General features: G+C 33.2%; 1 protein-coding gene across 2 annotated transcripts in view; it reads left to right on the forward strand.

Annotated features, from left to right (window-relative positions):
- LOC148601632 (uncharacterized) overlaps positions 1–18395 on the forward strand; it is a 22827-nt gene continuing 4432 nt past the window's right edge. Inside the window, exons 1-3 of one of the 2 annotated variants that reach the window (XM_088556787.1) lie at positions 1–124; positions 14818–15181; positions 15620–15784. In XM_088556787.1, the coding sequence (XP_088412913.1) occupies positions 14846–15181; positions 15620–15784 (501 nt within the window). In that variant the 5' untranslated portion in view covers positions 1–124; positions 14818–14845. Of the gene's footprint in view, positions 125–13049; positions 13575–14817; positions 15182–15619; positions 15785–18395 lie in introns of those variants that run through there. The other variant, XM_088556786.1, reaches the window with a different exon arrangement.

The raw sequence follows: 18395 nt of genomic DNA on the forward strand, positions 1-18395 counted from the left end.
TCGGGCTCGGGCTCGGGTTTGGGATACCCAAAATACCTACTCCCGACTGGTTGCAGGTGAATCATCTGTTCAGGATCTGTAGTAACCAGATTTACCGTGGACAATATTTCCAATGATAGCCTGGGTAAGGTCTTAGAGTCTCAGTCTCGGTCTCAGTATCGTATTAATTTTCCCATAGACCTCTATAGTGAAGTGCATATTTTTAGGATTTTTTAAAAAATATGTAAATTGATTCAATTAAACTTTCACTTATGTAGCATTTCTAAGGACATGTGAAAAAATAATTTCCTGCTAAGAAAATAGGGTGAGTCCACGAAGATTGGACAGAAAAGTAGTCTTGAACTATAAATAGCCATTTTCCCTACTTTCACTTTCGTTTTGCACTCACCTAACCAACCTTTTCAGTGGAACATTTTTATGATATTATGTTAGATTTTCTTTTAAAAAAGTTCTTCATCTTACAGTGTGATGTTTGCTCTATTTTTTAAGTCATTGTTCATGTCTTTTGACAAAACATTAGTTTGAAGAGAGGCAAAAAGAAAATGCACTATATTTTTATGGCATCCATGTTTTGACGTACACCCGCTCAGGGATATGCAATACGATACTGGTACCTATTACTAATAAACATTTCAATATAATCCTAAAAGTTGTTGTTTTTCTGCTAGAGTATTCATTTCCATACTGAAAATTCAGAATATCATTGCCCTGCTACAAACATGAGTTTTCTATTAAAATTCTTATATAGGTACCCTATTCCAGGCATAAGACTAATATCTCAATGTTAGCCAGAAAATATTACTTTTGATAAAAAGCTGCTGCATTAATCAAACTAAGCAACTTTGTGGTTTATTCTGACATGGTAGATACATAAGCTGTACTATGAGTTCCAAATCATTATTTAATCCCCACTTGTGAGTTCCATATATGGAAATATTAATATCCGAACCTCCTTTTTTGTCTTTAACTCAAGGGAGCCTCTTGTTTAAAGTAAAGTATAATGACCGGTACAACCAACTGTTTTAAACTATAGATATGGTCATTTCAATTATAATAAATCCAGAAAAAATTATACCAATATCATAGTTTTAAAAAAATATAGCTTTTCATATGCAGAAAATACAGATTTTAAGCCATTTTGGTACCCCAGGCAGATACAAATGGACCTCAATGTCACAGGAAAAGGACTTTTTCTTTAAAACAGATAGCTATGATGCAAGAAATATAGTTTACTGGTATAAATATTATAATAACAATTGTCTGCTTTAGATACTTTTTGAAAAAATTCAGTTTTTATATGAAAAAACACCATTATTTTTCTTGCCGCATTAGAATCTGTCCATTTGAACCACTAAAAAAAGTCCACTAAAAAATTGGCTGATGACTTTTGTGACATTTCTGTGTTTAAATCAACCACACAGTTATATGGCAACTCATTTTAGCTATTTATTTGAAAGAAAAACAAAAAATAAAAAAAATATTCATTTTTTCATATATAAGAGGCAATGTATGGAAAATGACTATTTTCAAGTCCTAACCACATACTTAAAATGTGTTGTAACTTGAAAACTATCCTTTATGCAGGAGTATTACTTGCTTTAGGTTGCCTGAATATAGATATGCTCATCATAAATAGTCAAGATAATAATTTTATTGAACTGATATCCTACAAATTCATGAAAACAAAATGCATTTCCAAATTTGGTCAAGATTAACCATAAATGCAAAAAACCAGAGCTACCATAAAAAATCAGGTTCAAAAGTTGGCTAATTCATCTTAAAAGTGTTACCTGTATTGGGGTACTACTTTTTCAGCTGGTAAAGACCACTTGCTGAATATCCAACTTTACTTGAAAAACTGGCTTACTAGGTCTCAGTATCGTATTAATTTTCCCATAGACCTCTATAGTGAAGTGCATATTTTTAGGATTTTTTAAAAAATATGTAAATTGATTCAATAAAACTTTCACTTATGTAGCATTTCTAAGGACATGTGAAAAAATAATTTCCTGCAAAGAAAATAGGGTGAGTCCACGAAGATTGGACAGAAAAGTAGTCTTGAACTATAAATAGCCATTTTCCCTACTTTCACTTTCGTTTTGCACTCACCTAACCAACCTTTTCAGTGGAACATTTTTATGATATTATGTTAGATTTTCTTTTAAAAAAGTTCTTCATCTTACAGTGTGATGTTTGCTCTATTTTTTAAGTCATTGTTCATGTCTTTTGACAAAACATTAGTTTGTAGAGAGGCAAAAAGAAAATGCACTATATTTTTATGGCATCCATGTTTTGACGTACACCCGCTCAGGGATATGCAATACGATACTGGTACCTCTCAACACATTGTTTTAAAAAAAAAATATTAAAAAATTAACCGGAGAATTGTTTAAATTTTGTCCAAATTTCGTCTAAATTAACAAATCGCAGTCCTGTTTACTTAAAATGGGATACCGCCCGATTACTGGAAACCAGATAATCATGACGTTCGCCGAGGCATTTTTTAAATCTGACGTTTCTGCCTCACTGACGAAGAGAGTCGACCTATTAAAATAAAAAAAAATTAGCCTCTTAAGACATAGGTTTTGGACTAAGAAGACCCTAAAGACGAATTTAGGATTGAAACATGAGCACACCAGCACATTTCGTGTATATTTTTTTTTTCATGGGAAAACCTTCGGTAGTTTGAATCACCGAAATCCCCAAATTACCAAAATCTCTTTTATAAAATACCAAAAAGACCTTCAAAAATAGCGAAAGCCTCTTTATACATAATATAGTTTGATGTGAAAATCGAAATACCTGACAGATTTTCGTCTAGAAAATGTATATTGATTTATTTTTTCAAATTTAGTCCGATTCCACAGCCTATTGAAATTTGTCTCTCAGTCGCTGTAATGCAATATAATGGAGCCTAGTTAATGTTCTAAGAGAGATAACTCCATTTATTTGGTGCAATAGGCATGACACAAGTAATAGGTACCAGTATCGTATTGCATATCCCTGAGCAGGTGTACGTCAAAACATGGATGCTATAAAAATATAGTGCATTTTCTTTTTGCCTCTCTACAAACTAATATTTTGTCAAAAGATATGAACAATGACTTATAAAATAGAGCAAACATCACACTGTAAGATGAAGAACTTTTTTAACAGAAAATCTAACATAATATCATAAAAATGTTCCACTGAAAAGGTTGGTTTGGTGAGTGCAAAACGAAAGTGAAAGTAGGAAAAATGGCTATTTGTAGTTCAAGACTACTTTTCTGTCCGATCTTCGTGGACTCACCCTATTTTCTTTGCGGGAAATTATTTTTTCACATGTCCTTACAAATGCTACATAAGTGAAAGTTTTATTGAATCAGTTTACATATTTTTTAAAAAATCCTAAAAATATGCACTTCACTATAGAAGTCTATGGGAAAATTAATACGATACTGAGACCTGGTAAGCCAGTTTTTCAAGTAAAGTTGGATATTCAGCAAGTGGTCTTTACTGGCTGAAAAAGTAGTACCCCAATGCAGGTAACACTTTTAAGATGAATTAGCCAACTTTTGAACCTGATTTTTTATGGTAGCTCTGGTTTTTTGCATTTATGGTTAATCTTTACCAAATTTGGAAATGCCTTTTGTTTTCATGAATTTGTATAATGTCAGTTCAATAAATATATTATATTGACTGTTTATGATGAGCATATCTATATTCATGTAACCTAAAGCAAGTAATACTCCTGCATAAAGGATAGTTTTCAAGTTACAACACATTTTAAGTATGTGGTTAGGACTTGAAAATAGTCATTTTCCATACATTGCCTCTTATATATGAAAAAATGAATATTTTTTTTATTTTTTGTTTTTCTTTCAAATAAATAGCTAAAATGAGTTGCCATATAACTGTGTGGTTGATTTAAACACAGAAATGTCACAAAAGTCAACAGCCAATTTTTTAGTGGACTTTTTTAGTGGTTCAAATGGACAGATTCTAATGCGGCAAGAAAAATAAAGGTGTTTTTTCATATAAAAACTGAATTTTTTCAAAAAGTATCTAAAGCAGACAGTTGTTATTATAATATTTATACCAATAAACTATTTTTCTTGCATCATAGCTATCTGTTTTAAAGAAAAAGTCCTTTTCCTGTCATATTGAGGTCCATTTGTATCTGCCTGGGGTACCAAAATGGCTTAAAATCTGTATTTTCTGCATATGAAAAGCTATATTTTTTTAAAACTATGATATTGGTATAATTTTTTTTGGATTTATTATAATTGAAATGACCATATCTATAGTTTAAAACAGTTGGTTGTACCGGTCATTATACTTTACTTTAAACAAGAGGCTCCCTTGAGTAAAAGACAAAAAAGGAGGTACGGATATGAATATTTCCATATATGGAACTCACAAGTAGGGATTAAATAATGATTTGGAACTCATAGTACAGCTCATGTATCTACCATGTCAGAATAAACCCCAACTTTGCTTAGTTTGACTAATGCAGTAGCTTTTTATCAAAAGTAATATTTTCTGGCTAACATTGAGATATTAGTCTCATGCCAGGAATAGGGTGCCTATATAAAAATTTTATTAGAAAACTCATGTTTATAGCAGGGCAATGATATACTGAATTTTCAGGATGAAAATGAATACTCTAGCAGAAAAACAACAACTTTTATGATTATATTGAAATGTTTATTAGTAATAGGTACCAGTATCGTATTGCATATCCCTGAGCAGGTGTACGTCAAAACATGGATGCTATAAAAATATAGTGCATTTTCTTTTTGCCTCTCTACAAACTAATATTTTGTCAAAAGATATGAACAATGACTTATAAAATAGAGCAAACATCACACTGTAAGATGAAGAACTTTTTTAACAGAAAATCTAACATAATATCATAAAAATGTTCCACTGAAAAGGTTGGTTTGGTGAGTGCAAAACGAAAGTGAAAGTAGGAAAAATGGCTATTTATAGTTCAAGACTACTTTTCTGTCCGATCTTCGTGGACTCACCCTATTTTCTTTGCGGGAAATTATTTTTTCACATGTCCTTACAAATGCTACATAAGTGAAAGTTTTATTGAATCAATTTACATATTTTTTTAAAAATCCTAAAAATATGCACTTCACTATAGAAGTCTATGGGAAAATTAATACGATACTGAGACCAATAAAGATATATAATTTTAGAATTATTTTTGATACCTACAAATGTATGTGTTATATAGATATTTTCATAACAAAAACATTTTAACACTTAATCTGCTGGAATAATTAAATAAAAATAATGAAAAATAAAAATCATTTCATGTTAAAAATCTATCCAGGATGTTAAAAAAATAGTTGTGATATTAGATGATTAAGTGAATATGAATATTAAGATAAGATTAGAAAGACATTGAAAATCATTAATATTACAATGGCAGATGGTTAAATATATTAATTGGAAAGGTAAATAGAGGCAACTTTATACCAATGGGTATAATGGTTAAAATTTGTTTCTCAAGAGGAAGCACTCATCCATGCGGCGAATTACATCAAGGAAAGTGCAGAAAATATGCAAGTAGTATTCCTAACAGATGCCCTCTCCGTAATACAAGCACTGACCAACAACAAACTACCACAACTTGAAAGAGCTATTTTTCCATCAAGAGCCTTAAAACTGCCATACAGTGGATACCTTCACATTGTGGAATCATTGGAAATGAAAAAGCAGATAAGCTAGCAAAGGAAGGCGCTTAACAACCGTAAGATGAAAATCCTGTCTGCTACACAGAGATGAAGACCATCATCAAGTCTCTGCACAATACCCCTAAGAAGCAAGATACATATAGCTACCATCAACTAAAAAGATTTGAGCAAACTACAATCTTCAGGCTCAGGACAGGACATAACAGACTCAACCAACATCTGTACAGACTTTTGAAGGTCATACCATCACCTATGTGTCCCTGGGAGAAGCAGAGCAGAATACAAAACACTTTCTGCAGACGTGCAAGTTACACCAGGCACTGAGAGAGAAGATATGGGATAAACCATCCCCCATTACAGAGAAACTGTATGGACCTGTGGAAGACCTACAGAAGACGGCCAGATTTGTTGAGGAGACTGGCATTCAAGTGTAATGGCGAATGACAAAAAGAAGAAGAAGAGGAAGATAAAAAGAAAAAAAATAAAAGAACATTTTGGAAGAAAGGGAAAAAGATTTTTCATGGCTTGTTGTTTTCATAATTGAGTATTTTTGTCTTTAAAAGGGATAAAAAATCATTGTATTGTCCTAATCGTTCAAAATGTCTAACATAGTTACGTATCTGTGTATTGAATACACAGATGATAATTGTGTTGATGGTTCAATTCAGTGCAGTTATTGTGAAAAGAGGGTGCACACCCAGTGTGTCCCAATGTGAGACCAGTTGCTACAGAAATGGTCAGATCCCAACCTCAAGTTATTGTGTAAAACTTGCTGTTACACGGATCATCAGTTTGACGCAACGAGGTCGCTAGAATGGTAAGTCATTTACAAAATTATTTTTGCTATGTAAGTTTTCAGATGAATTAATCTGGGTATGCAATGAAGAACAATAAACTGACAGGTTGTTTTCATAAGATGGATATTTTATCAATTTCTTTCCCATTTTATTATACTTTGTTACACCAGAAATATGTCTTATTATAAATTATTCTAAGTGGCCACTCTGCATTACAGGGTTGTGACTGACAAGGAAAAATCTTGGCTGCATTAACCACCCCGTTTGAAAAGCGTTATAATTTATGAATATCCTATTTATATGTTCAGTTGTTTATGACAAGAATTAGTACAACCTTTTTATAATTTAAAATCTGAATATTGAATGTTTGTGATTTTTAACCTTTTTAGATAAAAATGTCTCTATGTACTTAATACTATAAATAATGTTCTATACATTAATTTTGTTTTAGGATAAACTTCTAATAAGGTTGCATAATTTGAATTTCAAATTAAGTATTTAACTAAACGCCCAATCTCATTTAAGTAGTGCATATGAATGTAGAAAATGTATTAAATGGGGTAACAATATTTCCAGACAATGTATTAGTTAATTAATTCTATACATATCTGTCCTTCAGAATATAAAATATCTCGATCAAATCTCAACTACTTTTTGAGATACAGACCTTCAAAGACAGGGACTCTTTCTCTTTTTTTGGTCCCCTGAGATTTGATCGAGATATTTTATAATATTTTGTTAACAAACATCCACTCTAATTGGAGGCTTAATATATTAGCTATTGTAACTATAAAGTGCTAAAATTGTTTCAATACCTAATCTTAAATATATTGTCAAGAAGGAAAAGGGTTTAACTGTATGTTTACAGTGAAAATGTAGGTGTATGGCACATCTCAAAGTACCTCACATTTGCATTAACCTGTCCTAATATGAATTTTTAAATCAGTGTTATGTGAACTTAACTCCAGTTAACCATTCTAGCAAGTTAAAATGAAGCCAAAGTCATTTTTCAGCACTTTCATAAATGTTGATCGTACACAAATTTACATTACCTGTGTAACACTTTAAGTTTACTTAAAAATTCAGCAGGAATTGAGAGTAAGAATTGTTACGGAGGAATCAAGAAATACCGAAAATAAAAGAGATAGAAAAAATGAACAATTACTGGAAAAGGTAATGGAAAATTGTTTTGTTAGACTTATTACTAATTTTAGCTGTTCATACCATGATGTGAAACATACGAACATATTTTATTCCGAAGTTTTTTGACAGTAGATGTTTTCAAAGACCTTGGACCCTATTTGCACGACTTTGAGATTGGGCGTAAAATGTTTATTTGATGAAATTCTTAATTCTTATATAAATAAATAATATTCTATACATTAATTTTGTTTTAAGATAAACTTGTTAATACACTAAACACCATAAATTGTTTACACTAGACTTTGATGTCCACCATTGATTACACTTATAACAAAAGTGACTCCTTACTGAAGAGCTCATGAGAGTTATCTCTCTTAGAACAGAAATGAAATGGAAATTAACATTAATTAAAGTCTCTTCTTTTGTGACAAGAATAGGTCTCTAAGTATTGTCAATTTTAAATAGACAAAAACATAATTTAGAAGTGACCATAATGGAATTAGTCTGTTCTCAGGTCACAGGGGATTATTCTGCCCCTTTTTCCGAAAACATAGAAAATAGGTAATTTGATAAGTGTTCAATTAATGTTCACACAAATTCCTCAAGCATTTTTCCTTGCTGTAAGACATTCAAGAGTTCAATTCTAGAAGGTCCTCTTTTAGTCAATGAATTTGCAAGCTGAACTTTTCCTGGACACCATTTTACTTCAACCATGTTATTTTGTATCATTTCACATATTGCAGCAATATCAATTCTTAACCGTTTGTCCTCTACCAGTTTTGTGGATTTCAATGACTCAGTGACACTTTCGTGTCAATAAAGGCAGTAATTGGAATTGTACATTGTTCTATACCAAATATGTCTTCAATAATTCTAAGGTAATACAATGCTGATTCTAATCTATCTTGCAAGCTTAACGCTTCAGCGGCAATAGTTGAATGAACGACCTTTTTTATTTTGTTTGCTTGCCAGTCTATAGGCCAACAATTTCCCACTCTATCTTTTATCCAAACTATGTGAGCTCCGGTACTCCCTTTACCTTCACTGATATTTCCCAGAGCTGCATCACTAAATACAAAAAATTCCCAGTCTTCTGTTATATTTCCATTTATTGGTGGGAACAATATTACAGGTCTGATGTCCTTTTACTTTCCAATGTTTTTGGTAGCACGTAAAAAGTCACCTACAGATGCACACTTTAATTTAGTACTTTTCCACAAGTATTTTTTCTGATCATCCTGATTTAGTTCTTTCAATTTCTGAAAAGCATGCTGTGGTGCTATTTGTTGGTGGTTCAGTTTTTCCATATAAACAGAATGATCAAATTGAATGCCTTCAGTAGTTTGTTTTATCTTGAAACCAATATAATGGAAATCTTCCTCCTCAACTTTGCCTGCTAGAAAACGTTGACTTAGTTTACCCATGAGTTTCTCAAATTTTTAACTTCCAGCATGCAGAAAATCATGTACATGACAGCATATGACCCCATGAATATCTTTTTTACCCATTAGAATAAACATTACTGGGTCAAGTTTAGATTGTCTACATCCTAGATTCAAAAGTTCATCTCTTAACACTTTTATAAAACTGTCTTGTTCCATCTTTAAGACCATACAATCCATGATTTAGTGTTCATATCAAACCTTCAGAAATGTCATTTTCTATAGGAGGTATAATAAGCACTTCACAGTCTAATTGTTTTCCCTGTAAGAAGGCAAATTTGATGTCAGTAGTTTTAATTGTCCATTTTTTGCTAGCAGCAATTGTAAGGAAAATCCTGATAGATCCTTTCCCAATAGTCGGACTGTCTTTTGGAATAAAAGACTGCTGTTCAAAGCCACGGGCTACTAATCTGGCTCCTACTAATCATTTCCATTTTTGCTTGTAAGTACCCATCTTATGGAGATTGTCTTTTGGCCAGTGTCAATTTCCACATAAGTATCAAATTGTTTTAACTTAAATAACTCTAATTGTTTTGCACTTTCACTGCCATTTTCATTTTCTTCAAGAACTGCATGAACTTCTTCATTTTCTATTGTTTTCTATTCGAGTTTGCTTAAGTCTACACTTATTTCATTAGAAGTTTCATTATCCTTTACATTGTACCATGCTTTGTGCTGTCCAGTTGCTTTACCAGCTCTTCCAAGTACAGTTGCACTTGTCCATTTGTCTGAGTCTGGAAGTTTAAACTGAATATTGTCATTTTGCTGAACAGGTACCTTACTTGTATTAACAGAAGTTGCAGCGTCACTTGTTACTTGTTTTTTACAGATATTGTCCTGTGCACTGGTTTTTACTTCAGATATAATGTCAGTTCTTTCATTTGTGCTTTTGCATGTTCTCCAGTTTTGGTAGTAGATGAAAAAGATTTTTCATTAATTTCATCATGTTCAACTTTAGCTTTGTCTTCAAAACATGTGTTTACTTTGCACAGTCTGTTTGGTGATACTCTAACAAAAATTCTACCATGTCTGACAAAGACAATTCTACCATCTTGAAAAACAACTCTTCCTGGTTGAAGCCAATGTCCTTCCCTTCTCACTTATAAAACACCCTAACCCCGTTCACATATATTTGTTCTGCTGCTCTAACTTTTGACCGCAAGGCTTGACGAACATTTCACTACTGGTTGTTCCCTCTAGTGCAGGTAACTCTGCTTGCATTAAATGTGGCAAGTTAGGATTTTTACCAAATACTAACTGGTGACTGCTGAACCCATTCCACATTTGCAATGAATTATGTGCCATATTTGCCCATGATAACTGTTTCAGTTTCTACATTCTTGTTTTCATCCTCAAGTTTTATTATTTTGCTATCAGTTATAGCATGCAAACGTCCACCTAGTCCATTCTGGAATTGGCTCATGGCAGCTGTTGTACATACTTTTACATTTAATATGGATGCTACCTCCCTCATCTCATCAGAACTAAATTCGCTGCCATTATCTGACATGAGAGCACCCATGACTCCAAATATTCCTATCCAATTCTTCATCAAGGCCTCAATAACACTACTTGGCTTCTTTCTACTGATAAAAACTGATATGGTATACCTAGACCACATATCTATCATATGCAGAATCCAATGGCCCTTATATTGTTTTAAATCAATAGCAACTTTCTCATTGAACTGCATAAGCTTTACACAGTTCACTTTAGATTGAATTTGTGATAAGTCATCATCATATTCTTCTCTCCAAATTTTAGCATCTTGAAGCAATGCTACAAGGCATTTCTTGGGTGGGTGAGCAAATTGTCAATGGAGTTTTAGCAAGGCTAATTTCCTTTTCTCTACACTCAATTCATCTAACTTGACAGCATTTACTTCTTCTACTTTCAAAGTTTCTGTTATGTCTATGGGTATGCAATAATGTTCTGAAGATGCAAGGTTCCATGCTACCTCTTTACCCATTATTACTGCTGTATCATTCTCCAAATCCATTTTCACTCCTGCCTTTTTCATAGTTGATTGTGAAAGTAGTAGTGGAATATCTGACTCAACCACATCAGTTTTTAATTTCACATGCTCACCAACTAGACAAATAGGAAGTTCATATTCTCCAACTTATTTCAGTCTTGTTCCTCCTCCAATTTTGAAAACCTTATGCCCATCATTTTTGATAACTTGTTTTTGGTCCCTATCATTTAAAGAGTCCAAATACATGTAGGTATTAAACCAGGTTTTTCCACCTACTGTGCTGCTGTAAGCACTGTCTAACACAGCACAATTACAAGCATCATTTCCAAGTTGTATAATGTCTTGTTTAAGGTATCCTGTAAACAGAATTGTATGCTCTTCCTCCTCAGTAATATTTACTTTTGCTAAGTTTCCCAACTGTCTGGGCATTTTGAAACAAGATGTCGGTAGGAGACGCATGATCTACAAGTCAAAATTTTTCCATCAGGCCCAGTTAGATTCAAACTCTTTGCACCTCTTTGAGAGGACTGAAATCATGCCCTCGGCCTCCACCTCTACTTTGATGTCCTCCACGCCTATTACTGTGTGTACCTCTCTTCACATATCCAGCAGCCCATAAAGCCTCTTCGTTTTCAACAAGAAATGTTGGTTCAAGTTTGATGCTTGCACCCTCACTTCTGGTACAAACTCCTTCTACCTTGAATTTTTTCAATGAACTTCTTGCTTCATCATAAGTGTCAATTTGTTTTCATATTTTATACCTGTCAAAACTAACATATCTTCCTCTTTTGTAATGTTTGCTTTTCTTAGCAGTTTGAATGCAAGGATTTCTGATGATAGTTTTATATTTTTCTTTTCAATTTTTCTGTATTTACAGTGAAAAAGAGCAACATATTTATGAATTGACTGACCTTCAGTTCTTGTGAAATCTACAAAGTCTTCAAACTTCTCTAAGCTATCATCAAGGTCATCCTTAGCTAAGTGTAGAGCTATCATCAAGGTCATCCTTAGCTAGGTGTTTATCAAGAAATAGTACAAGAGTATTAAAACCAGTATCTTTCTTACGGTCCTCAAGATTGCCTTGGTCAAAAACTTTTTCTCTTATTTTGCTTTCATCATCCTCTGGTAAAGTAAGTGCAACTGCAATACCTCCCTTCTTATCAAGATCAGTTATTTCATTCCATGCCATCAACTCTTGCTTGTAGAGTTCATAAGATTTTGATTTGCTACGTGTAAATGTGGGAAGACTAATTTTAGTTGCCATTTTGTGGTTTTGGTTTTTATTTTTCCCTCCTTTTTTGTCACTTAGGGCTAGACACTATTTCTAACAAATTAATTGTTCATTTACACTTTGATGATATTCTTTAAAGTTACGCCAAATGTTCAAACTCAACACAAACTCTGCTACCATTTGTTAATACACTAAACACCATAAGTTTGTTTACACTAGGATTTTATGTCCACCATTGATTACACTTATAATAACAAAAGTGACTCCTTACTGAAGAGCTTATAAGAGTTATCTCTCTTTGAACAAAAATGAAATGGAAATTAACAAAACTTCTAATTAAAAAATTGTTTAATTTCAATATAAAATTACTCAGTAAAATGTTTAATTTAATGAAATCGTTATGTCTTATCCAAATAATTTATTTTATGTACATAAATTAGTTTTAAGATTGACTTCTAATAAATTGATGTATAATTTGATTTTTAATATCAAATTAAGTTAATCAGTAAAATAAATCGTTACATCTTATCCAGGCAAATTATTTTCTCCAATGTTACAGATGGAGGCAACATCCATCCGATGTCAAATGGTTGTCTTAACGGAGGATTCATGGATGCTAGTGATGTTACCGGTATTATACAGCTGACAACATTTACAAATGATGAAGTGCATCGTTCTATTCCACAGGGATTAAAGAACAACATGTTCTTTGTTGTGCAGAATGACAACAACTTGGAGAACCAACAAAAGGGTGCATGCAGTACTTTTTCGGATGATTGTGGTGTATGGGACTATTCCAAAGGATCAACACCAAAGACGTATTATGTCAAAACCAGCGATGGTAGACTGAAGACGATCTACAAGAAAGGTGACCAGTACTGTAACAGAAAGAAAGTGAAGGGGAAGAAGACATTTGTGCCGATGAATCCACAGCCTGCGCCTGACAGCATACTGGAACTAAAACGGAACTATTCAACTCTTAAAAAGGATTCTAAGTACAAGAGACGTGTTTCCTGGTTGGGAGAAGGTGCCACTGCCAACTTAGCTGTGATAGAATATTCAGGGAAATTTTCCAGGTTAGGCTCCCCATGGAAATGCAAAGGAAGGCACAGAAAATATACGAACACCAGCCATGAAGGAGATTTCTGACATGCTTCAGCGTGATAACCCATTGAATGTATACAACAAGCTGACACTGAAGCATGACAAGTTGACTGGTCCAAGCAACCGGAAGCAGGTGTACGACAATAAGTATAACGATGCTCGGAAGCAACGGAAAAATAATTCTCGTGGTCTACGGTAATTTACAAACGGGATTTCGCAACTAATTTCCGTCTTTTTGGGAAATAGGGGGATTTCTGTGATTCGATCTACCCAAAAAGTTTGTTTTGTGCTCTCTATGTTAGACTTCTGAGTCTATATTCTCAACATTAATTCAAGCCTATTTTTAATTTCATCATAATTTTTAGTCCGAAATGACTGCTTGGTGTGTTGATTCTATCTGAACAATACTCTTCCTTTTTATTTAAGGGTATTGATAAATGCCAACCCGACATATCAATATCCAAATAAAAGTGAGGAGGGTGGCAGGGTCAGAGGAAATTTGGACTACATAATTTTCTTCAGCCATTTTATTGAGACAGAGTTGTCTTTTTATTATAAAAGTTTAAAAGTAGTTGTATCAATGGAATTTTACCATTCTGACTTAGGTGCCATATTTTGCTGTTAATGCCATCACAACTGCATGACGTCAACAAAGTTCATTTGCATATACTGTTGATAAAAACATGTATGCATACAGTTCATGCAGAGACAAAAAATTTATTCTACTGAAACTGCAGTAATATGAAAATAGGTTTCACATGATGCTAGAAAACATTTTCAAGCGTTTTTATTTTTTTATATCCTCAGAGATGTTAGATTCCAGATATGTTTGAAATGGAGGTTGTTTTGTTTTTGTACTTAAGTATCAATCTTCCTAAAACTCAGACAGAAGGTCATTCATGCATGTCGAAAATCCTGTGAATTGTGTTTTATTTCTTGTTCAGAAACAGTTACTGATCACAAAACCAGTCTTACTTTTTCATTTGGTTGTTTCACTTTTGAGATAAAAATTACATAGATTGTACATGAAATTGGCACTTTGCAAAAGTTATCGTTCTTGATTTGGCTTCATTCATTTGATTTTAGTGAGAGATGAATGTAAGATTTTCTAAAAAATTGCAGATCTGAATGTAGAAATGATTATCGTTATGTGAATTTATAGCAAATGTAGACCAAAAAAGCATCGTTTGTTTGGTGGGTTTTTCTTCACCATTAATCACTTCACCATTGCCTGTGTCTGAATTTTATGTAGACTGGTACTTAATTGCACATTTTTGTAGCTATAAGGGATTTGGAAAGATGTGCTCCTAGCCAATCAAAATTCTAGATAGGTAAAGGTAAATTTTATTTAATGTCGTTGAAACATGTGCATGAAATGTGAAGTATGGGGATATTATATAGTATGGTTTGATATCTCTTTTATTGTTTTATTTTTTAGATCATATGTGGAAGAACAATCACTGAACATGTCAGGTGTATCCACATTTTCATCTTCTGATGATGCTAGTCAAGCCGCTAAAAGTCTCCTTACCCTGAACACAAGTACAGATGATGATCCTACTGACACCAAAAATGTAGGAAATTTAGTCATTGATGAAAAACAGACTAATGATAACTCAACTCCCTCAGCCATGTTTACTTTGCCAGCTAGTTTAAATGCTCAGTCCAATGCCATATCTGTACGCATTGACAGGTCCAGTGGTAATCCTGATGTCCAGATTTTAGCTACACCCACTGAGAGTTCTTCCGAGAAAGAAATAGAAAATGTTTTACAGGAAGCATCAAAGCCTAAAGTGGGAGAGGTACATATAAACTTAATTAGTAGATTGAGTGGGTTAATTAATGAAATTGAAAACTTATAAAATGTTATAAAATGTTAAAACAGAGATAAATGCTCATTTAATCAAGAATATATGCTTATTATTTCCTGAGCAAAAATTTGGTACCCCTTGCTAGGTGAATCTGTGGCTACCCCACTGTCTCAGTTACGATTTTCCACAGTTTTACTTACATTGGGTTACACTTCAAGATTACTTTCTCATGTGCATATCCATGAAACATATACATGTATTTTTGCAGTTGATTTTGTGAATACCTGGTAATCATAATACATGTACATTTTATGTACCATATACATGTACTTAATTTAATATACTGTAGTATTGACACCAAGATTTGTTTAAATGCTAGTAATTTAATTCATAAACAAAGTGTAATTAAGTCATATTCTCTTTTGATAGATTTTCAGTACAGTAACAGCTGTCCTACAGAGAAAACCAGACATGAGTACAGAAAAACTGATATCTCTTTGTAAAATCTCTGATGTCACTGCTGTAGTTAAAGATAATTCGGTGGAAATTTCTGGTTCTTTAAAGGCTGTTAATACCATGTATAGCTTGCTACAGGTAGAGATTTGAAGATATTCTTGAATAATTAAGTATGAGTTTTTTTAAGAATCAGGTAAAATGGAAAAAAAATCAGAAACATGCATGTCAAAACCAAGGGTCCGGAAAGTTTTACAGTCCATGTTGGACATTTTATCAAATTTCAATAGACGTTTGTGTCAGTCTTTTACCTGCGAGTGTATGAGTTTGGTTTTGACCAGACGTAAACATTCTGACATGTAAACAAAACATAGTGTCTCTTGGACTTTTTCGTCACATGAGCAAACAGCCGAAAACTTACAAGTGACGAAAGGAAATGTTGATTATTTTAAAAATGAAAATCGCGAATACAATTTGTATATTGATTTGAATGGTTTGTTGACTTCTGTATTAAAAAGATTCAATCGATGAATTAATAATAAGAAAAAATGACTGATTCATAGTTTCAGCACCAAGTGCTTTTGTTACCACTGAAAGATCGGTGGGAAAATGGATTTTTCGACCTTTTTCTTATTTGAATCAAGTAATATATATATGAAAATTCTCCGAGTCACTTCAATTAATTCGTACAAGCAGTGGTGCTGCATGTGTATCGTTAATATAATTATGCAATCAACTAATCAGTTACAGGTAAAACATCAGTCACAGGTGGCTGCACATCAATCAATATTAACATTAACGTACACCTGTCAAATAATTTCCAATAAACAATTAGGAGACAGACAGACAGACAGGATGTTTATAAAGTAATAAAACTACACTGACTGTAATTTATAAGGGTTGATACATTTTTTTATGTCCGATATTGGAAAATGATTGTCGGACATTTGCAAAATTTGTTGGTCAATGACTGGCATTTTTTACTGTTTCCGGATCCTTGGTCAAAACCCCACTGATCTGACAATAAAATATCACTCAAGGATGCTCTCTCTATTTGAAAAGACCATTATTTGTTCTCTGCATAATTGGATTTGCTCAGAAATTTTTCAATAGAATCTTAGAAAAATGAGGTTTTTGACATAGCTTTCTGCCCTTTTCAGTGCATTTCAATGTAATTGTAACTCAATGGTCCATCATAATATGGAAAATCTTGTCTGTTTTCCTTGATTCTGATAGTGTAAATAGTCAAATTAAATTATCAAACTGGTGGGTTTTTTCATACCATGTTTCACCCACTGCCTGATTCTTACAGATACTGATACTTAATATGTATCTATTTTGGTCTGTTAAAGGTGTTCGCTGCTCTGATAAAGAATAACAAGAGTTGTGAAATCTTTAAAGTAAAGACCTTTCATGTTAGAACAATATAAGAAGAAAAAAGTTGATGGTCAGTGAGCTTGTTTTTGAGACATAAGCATTTGAAATTTTGGCGGGAAAAGGATTTCTCTTGATTTTCTATAAGTTTTGTGTTAGTAGATTTTGTCTTTTAAAAAACCCTAACGAAATAAAAAGGTCTTCATGAAAACTTCTCAAACAACATTTTAAGGTGTGTTTAATGAAATTATGATAAGAAAAGTGAGGGTCTCTTGACAAAAAATATTTATGCTAAGAAATGGATAAAACTAGAGGAATCCGAAAATCTGACAAAAATGACTGAAAACAAGCAGCAAACATCCTTAAGCTGTTGCAGAAAATAAATTTATGAAGTTAAAAGTAAAAATTGGCTTAAGATTTTGTAAGACAGCATTCAGTGTTCCCGTTGATTAGTTTAGTTTAAAACATCAGAGTTTATTAGGTGTATTCCAGTAAAACATATGAGGGACAAGGGGAAAGCACTTTTATTCTCTGTATATGGGTGGGTGTTCAGGTCTCTTGACAAAATATAAGTATAGTGTAATACAAAACATCAATAGAACTTCTATGGGTGACTCCCCTGGTGAAAAAAGTTTTTATCTGAGTTTCAAGCCACCAGTGTTGATTTGTATTTGATTAAGGTCGGATTTGCTGGGACTGTCACATTAGTTCTGGTAATCTGAGGATTTAGACACATTTACATGTATGTTCCACTGTAACAATACTGATGATTGATTTATTGGTTGGTGTTTAATGCCCAAGCAGCAATATTTTAGCTGTATCCTGTGCCATGAACATGAAAGGATGAAATGAAAAGTGGGATGGCCCATGATAATAATAGGGTCAACAAATTTTGATTGCCACTGGAAGTAGGGACAGGTGGGTTGGATTGGGCAACTTATCCTCCTATGACAGAGTGCAAAGGTTCCTACTTCTATCAAATACCACAGCAGGGTTCTTTTACATGCAAGGAACATGCACATTTTTTCCAACAGATGTACCATCATGGTTTGTGACTTTGTGGTCAGATTTTCCATTTTCCTGACAACCTCAGCTGTATGTATGTAGAATGCCAGGAGTACCTCATTCCACCACTTGGGGCACACAACCAAGTTGGTCTGTTGGCAGAGCGCCTTAGGCCCTAGCCAGGGTTTTGAGCATTATTTAGTCACCTTTTATGATAAGCTTAGTGCTGCTGCGGGCCTATATTTTGACACCCATACCTACAATGGACACAATAGTGATGAAAGCTGTCAAATGTTAAACCCCATTTGAAGAAATTTAATATTGATGATACATTCTGTCAAGAACTTCAAAAACTAAGAAGAGCTTTGATCCA

The sequence above is a fragment of the Perna viridis genome, chromosome 12, assembly GCF_037379345.1.
Source record: "Perna viridis isolate PV_CMFRI_1.1 ecotype Kerala chromosome 12, ASM3737934v1, whole genome shotgun sequence".
NCBI classification, from domain to species: domain Eukaryota; kingdom Metazoa; phylum Mollusca; class Bivalvia; order Mytilida; family Mytilidae; genus Perna; species Perna viridis.